General features: G+C 39.5%; 1 protein-coding gene across 1 annotated transcript in view; it reads right to left on the minus strand.

Annotated features, from left to right (window-relative positions):
• Positions 1–5,776: 5,776 nt before the first annotated feature.
• PRTFDC1 (phosphoribosyl transferase domain containing 1) overlaps positions 5,777–6,966 on the minus strand; it is a 92,263-nt gene continuing 91,073 nt past the window's right edge. Inside the window, 2 exon segments of the mRNA XM_006773829.2 lie at positions 5,777–6,082; positions 6,519–6,657. Coding sequence (XP_006773892.1) covers positions 6,610–6,657 — 48 coding nt within the window. The 3' untranslated portion in view covers positions 5,777–6,082; positions 6,519–6,609.

Here is a 6,966-nt window from a genome sequence, read left to right on the forward strand (position 1 = left end):
TTTTTCTCCAGCGAAATGCAAACGCAAACAGATGGAGAGTAAATAACGGAGCTAATGTTGTTCCTCCTCTGCCTGAAGAAACAATCGTGGAAAACTGTAAAGGGACCTTATTTAAGTGAATGTAATTCCTGTTGCAGACAACAAGCATATTTTCCCCATTCCCATTTCCAAGATTAAAAAAAGACCAGACTAAAGCAGGAATATTTAAAAACCCAGGGACATATTTCAAGAACCTTTAGTAGGGTGAGTATCATGCATCGTTTGTCTCTGTCTGTGAGTAGTAAGGACTGTGAGTCAGAAAGGATGTGAAAAACATCTGGGTAGAAAAAACAGTGTATCTAGAGATACATTTTGCAACATCTGATACTTATCTTCTTTTTAATGGCTGTCAAAGACACTAAAAAGATTTCATAATGAAAATTCCCTAAAAGAAATGCCGCTCTGTATGTGAAGTGTATACGACTGCTATTTTTGCTTTATTCTAATTAATTCATAATTATTTCTGGTTTTCCCTTTTCAGGACATATTAATAAAAGAGATTTAGAAACCCATCATTATAAAATTTATTGTGCAAGATTAGACCAAATTCCAGCAAATGTTAATATATAGGAAAAAATGAAGACGCCTGTGTTAGACTCCATGAAGAGAGCAACTCAGAGGAAAATGGAAGTCTGCCAATTGCAGAAACATGTTGTCCAGAAAAATCACTGATTGTAAAGCACATCCTCTCTCCTTATATAAGCTACCAGATGTTGTTGAACTGAATTTAAAATAGAAAAAAATAAAAAGCTGATGAGTCATAGGGTGCAGCCACCGTTAAGCAAAGTTTAACAGCTCTCTTAATTAAAGCATGTGGTGGTATGTGTAATAAATAATGTTAAAAATGAGAAAATGTAGATTCTGTATCAAATGGAAATTTAAATTTATGTATTTAAAAGACCATTAAAGCCATAATGATATTGAAAACAATGCCATTTGAATGATATTGAAAATAGATGCCATGTAAGTGAACAGTGGTTAAATATAGTGTGTGATTAGAAAACTACATTAGTCAAAACAGTATGGAGGCTCCTCAAAAAACTAAAAATAGAACTACCAATCCCACTTCTGGGTTTTTATCTGAAGAAAATTAAAACACTAATTCAAAAAGGTATTTGCACCCCTATGTTCATTGCCACATTATTTACAATGGTCAAGATATGAAAACAACCTCAGTACCCATTGATGGATGAATGGATAAAAAAAGATGTGGTACATAATGGAATACTACTCAGCCATAAAAAGAATAAAATCTTACCATTTGTGACAAGAGGGTATTATGCTAAGTAAATAAGTCAGACAGAGGAAGACAAATACTGTATGCTTTCACTTATATGTGGAATCTAAAAAGAAAATAAAAACAAACAAAACAAAATAAAATTGATAGAGAACATATTGGTTGTTGCCAGAGGGGGATTGGATGGGGGTGAAATGGGTGAAGAGGGTCAAAAGGTACAAACGGCCTGTTATCAAATAAACAAGTCCTGGAGATGTAATGGCCAGCATGGTGGTACAGGTAACAATGCTGTATTGCATGTTTGAAAGGTGCTAAAGAAAGTAAATCTTGAAAGTTCTCATCACAAGAAAAAATAAATTTGTAACTTTGTATGGTGACAGATGGTAACTATACCCATTGTGGTGGTCATTGCCCAGGGTATACAAATACTTAATCAGTATGTTGTTCATCTGAAATGAATAAATGTCATATGTCAATTATACCTTCACCCAACTCCTTCACTAATCTTATTAGCAGAAAATACGCAGGGCTCACAACCGTTCTGTTGCAGATTTCCTCTTCAGTTGCCTGAAGATGCCACAACAGTATGTATCTCACTCCACTTTCCTCCTTACGATACGCTGCTGCTGTTCTCTTACTGAGTGGTGGCAGTCTATGTCCCCTCCCCTTGAACTCAGACAAATCTTAGTAACCACCTTGACTGACAGAATTTGATGGAAGTGAGACCGTCATATAAAAAGACAATATGGGCCCCGCTCAGTGGTTGAGCATTGATCTATGAACCAGGAGGTCACAGTTCAAATCCTGCTCAGGGCACATGCCTGGGTTTCCAGCTGGATCCCCAGTGTGGTGTGTGCAGGAGGCAGCCAATCAATGATTCTCTCTCATCATTGATGTTTCTATCTCTCTCTCCCTCTCCCTTCCTCTCTGAAATCAATAAAAATATAAAATAATAAAAAATAAAAGTAATATGGCTTTCACCTGCTTCTCTCTGTCTCTGTCTCTGTCTGCACTTGCTTTTGGAACCAAGCTGCCATGTTGTGAGGAAGCCCAAACACAGATAAAAATTCCAGCGGACAGCCTCAGTTATGATTCCAGCTAACCACCAACATCAACCCCTAGACAAGCCTTCAGAGCAGATACCCGCAGGACTTTGTGTGATCATGGGAATTTCCTGCCTGTGCTGTCCAATACAGCAACTTACCACACATGAGTCCATTGAGCAATTACAATGTAGCACGTATGAATGAAGGTGTACATTTTTTATTGTACTTAACTTTAGATAATTTAAATGTAAAAATTACATCTGGCTAATGGCTGCCACATTGGATAGTTCAGCTTCATAGCCTTTGAGTCTTCCAGCTGAAGCAACAGACATCACGGAGCAGAAACAAACCATCCCACTGCCCTGTCTGTTTCCTAGCTGCTGCAAACCATGAGAAATAATAAATACATGCTTACTCAGTTTTGAAGTGATTTATGACACATCAATCAACAACAAATACACACTCTCTATAGATTTCCCCCCATGTTTGTTTTTTTGTTCTTATAGCAAATAAAAATGCACAAATCTCTTGCATCTTTAAAATCCCTCTAGCCATGGGTATGTGTCTCTTCTTTTTTACAGCCAGTCTTTTAAATGAGTCGCCTACATTTGCCCTCTTTACTCACAACTTCTTCACTAATAGACACCCATTAGGCTCTGGAAACAAATGAGGTCGCAGTAACATTAGCTCAGGCCTATTCCGCGCCCCGCCTACCCCCCCTCCCCCCGCAGCCTTGGAAAATACAGGACTTCAGTACCACACCCTGCCTTCATGCCCTCCCCTACCTATTTCTGACCAAAGCCACTTTAGCACAAAAAGCACCGCCCCCCGCCCCCTTCCTGGCCAAGAAATTGCAAAAAACACACACATTTTTTTTCTCTTTTTTCTGAGGAGACTAGAAAACGATACCCGTTTTAGAAAAAGATGCTTCTTAGGGGGAAAGGGGAGGGCGAGGCAGTCCTCAGCCCGGGTCCATGGCGCCTGGCTTGGCAAGGGGAGTGCGGGTTGGGTCTCAGCCCCTGCTCCCTCCCTGCAGCCAGGTGTCCTGTGCAAAGCGCCAGCAGCACAGGCTGACAACCAAGGCAGTAGCTGAGATTCTTGGATGCGCAGAGCTTTCTCACGCATGCCCATCAACATTCCTCTCATGGGCTGCGGTGGGCTCCTTGTGGACGCCTCCCTCCGGTCCATGAAACCTCTGGAGGGTGCGTCTTGTGAAGCACCATGGATGTGGACGCCCCTTCCAGCCCAGAGGGCTCCCCAAATTGCAGAATCCTTGTCATCCTAAAGTGGAGCCCTTTCCCCACTCCTCCCTGCACCCAAGCTGTGCCATGATCTCACCGAGCCACAGAGAAGGACCTGGGTGCCCCACCGAGTGGCACTAAGGCTCCCAGGCCAACAGCTCTTGCAGCTGGTGTCCTTGTCTACTGCTCTTCACAGGCGTCAGGATCACACATAGGATGTGATTGGGCCAAGGAACAATGAAGCCCTCTCTTTCCTTTCCGCACGGCTCCCAGCATCAATGAGCAAATCTGCCCTTCACGATTCCCTGTCTCCCTTCCTGAAACTAGTCTGCCCTCCCCCCGCCCCCCCAGTCCTCAAATGGCATCGGGGGATCCCAAGTAACACCATGATAGCAAAGTAAAACTCCCAAATACTATTTTTGTCCAAATATGCCAGACATCTGGGCGAAGAGTGTGGTGTAGGGTTTTGATTTCCTAGAACATCCTACCTCTATTACAAAAGTGACAAAATATTTGCATGACACCAGCTCTCCAGAGTGCGATAGGTTCCCTTCCCCCTCCATTGGGAAAACACAAGTTCACCTCACGGGAGGCTGTGTAAATGCCTGTTTGTGCTCCGCGGGGCTGTTTTCAGTCTCAGAAGGCATAGTTATGGAAAACAATCTTCATGTAAGTGGACCCAAGCAGTTCTAACCTGTATTGCTCAAGAGTCAACTGTGTTTGCAGTTCACTTTGGGGGTAACTACATGGTTCAATATGTGATACAGTCCAGTTTAGAATGAAAGGTCCAATTTATAATGAGGGGCTCTCATTTGTTTGGAAGATTCCAAAGTATTACTAATTATGTTACTTTACGACTGCAGTAAAAATATTACGAATTATTGTAACTAAATCCAAATTTTCCCAATAAAACATACCACACACCTTTCCCCCCTGTTCATCCGTTTTGGAACACTAATAAATGTATTGGTTATTAATCAGGTAGGGAGCTGTTACATTTTTAGTCTAGGTTGAATAAACTCAGTGGTATTAAATAGATTACAGTTTTGCAAGAGAAAAGGAAATACTATCTTTCCCAAGATGACATTTTTGGGTATCATTGTCAAAATATTATCTGGTAGAAAAACATTGCAAGAATGATTAAACTTCTCGTGTATTTAATTTTTCTTCTTCAGCTTTAACTAGTGCAAGTCCTTAAAATCTTGTGAAATGTATTTTTCTTTTTAATGTGAATAAACATAAAGCCCCCCCCAACTGATATTGATGGTTACTAAAATTCAACATTTTAAAGAAAATATTTGAATACATTTTACTTTATGGATAATTTTATATTTAAAATCAAGTAGGAATTATTTTATGTATCCTGATATAAATGTAGTATAATTAAAAAATTGTGTTTAAACATTAATTTTGATACATCAAGAAACAGGCCAGTTATACAGAATTATCAATCGATAATTCAGATCCTATTTCTTCTATGGAACAAAGCTAGAAGGAATTCCCTTCACTGGTTTCCCCCTGGGGATATCTGGGTGTGGTTTATTTTCTTTTCTGGCTGGAACAAAAATATGCAGGAAAATCTTCTACAACTAAAATTCCTTGTTCTTACAAACAAACTTAAGGAGGAAAAAAGCAGCAGATCAAGACTGGCTTAATCGTTTGTTTATACTGGTGTATATACTGTATTGGATTTTTTCCAGGTTAAAAAAAAAAAGCCACAGGGAAGATATATGAAGCAGTATATTTAAGCTACCAGCTCACACATTCTAATAGCTGAAAGTATATAAAGATATGAAGGTGGAAGTAAAACAGTAAGCAGTTATGAAACATAACATGGGTTCTTATTCTTTATGAATTTAAAGGAAGCTAGAACCTGGTTACAATATGCCACATACAGTTCAGAACCAAACAAAGGCTGCTTAATTGTTTACTTTGCTTTTGCTCCTTTTAGGAAGTGAGGAAAAAACAGCTCTCTGGACACTCAAGCTTATTTTCAATTAAAACCCCTATAAATTAGAAAACATCTCATAAAACAAGGGAAAATGGAAAAATATTATTCAGAAAAACTTTATTAAATATATTTTTTTCTATAATGCCTTGGATTGTGTGATCAGTCTTAAAAGGACACTTAAAATAATAATTCAACCTCTGTGTTCCTGTTTAGGATAACACATAATACTGTTTTTTTCCCTTTGGTGCAAGTAAGAGGAAAAATTTATTCTTGCTTAGTTTTGAGCATTGAAAACACTTGCCCCTCCTCCAAACTCTGCCATTTGCTCATGTCCCACATGAATAAAAGGATGCCACTTAGAAACCAGGGCCTTGCTGCCATTGTATTTTTTCTAATTAAAATTCAGAGTATTAAGCACAGTTGAGTACGTCCATGCATCCATGACATACCGTTATCACATACCGGAAGCTCCAATCAAGAGCACTGAGCAAGGCTCATTTCATAACATCATTAACATTCATTGTATGCTGTGGCTCAGAAAGGCTTTGTCAAAGCAGATAATAACAGCCTGTCAGGAAAGTGCAAACAGAAATTTATATTAAATTGTCCTTTCTATCCTTTTTTTTTTTTTCTTCAATATGGGAAGCTAGCTGCATTTCCAGTATATGGGCTCAGAGCTTAACTTAAAAGACTTCCAGGTTCTTAAGACTGCAAAATATTACATAGAAATAGAGTCTATTTTTTAAAAAGTTAAGTAAGAAATATTTGAGTAACTAGGTGGGGGTAAAGTATTCGAGCATAATGACTGTATGAATGAAAACAAAAGAAGGTGTAGTTCAGGAGTGTGAAGGTAGATAGAACTCATGAGTCATAAGGCGGGGTGTTTAATTTGGAACGAGTCAAATGAAAACATTGCTTTCTTTTCCTTAAGAACTTCTGATGCTCTTTATGTTATAATCTCAGAAAAGAAAGCTCTGTCATTAAAACATTTTTTTCTTTTCTACCCTGTTGAGTGAGGACGCCTGGGGAGACAAACTTCACACAGTGGCTTCCTGAATGTAGTTGTATGATGTTATCTGGAGAGAATTTACTTCTTTAGACTCGATACTTTTCTTTGCCGTGTTCATTGATCACACGTATGTGCTGAAACAATAAAGAATTTAATAATGCATCAGTTTCTTAACAAAATATGAGGCGCTGACAATGTTATGCAATAATAAAGACCATCATCCTGTATTGGTTACTGTTTATTTAAATTCTAGAAGCCTGATGCACGAAATTTGTGCATGGGTAGGGTCCCTAGGCCTGGCCGGTGATCAGGGCCGATCTGTGGGGTGACAGGTGGGGTGATTGGGCGGCCCCCACTGGCACCTACCTTGGCTGGCCTGGCGCTGGCTGCTTGCCAGCCTGTCCCCCACTGCCACCACCACCGGTCACCTTCCTCTGTGGGGA

The sequence above is a fragment of the Myotis davidii genome, unplaced genomic scaffold (assembly GCF_000327345.1).
Source record: "Myotis davidii unplaced genomic scaffold, ASM32734v1 scaffold86, whole genome shotgun sequence".
In the NCBI taxonomy this organism is placed as follows: Eukaryota; Metazoa; Chordata; class Mammalia; order Chiroptera; family Vespertilionidae; genus Myotis; species Myotis davidii.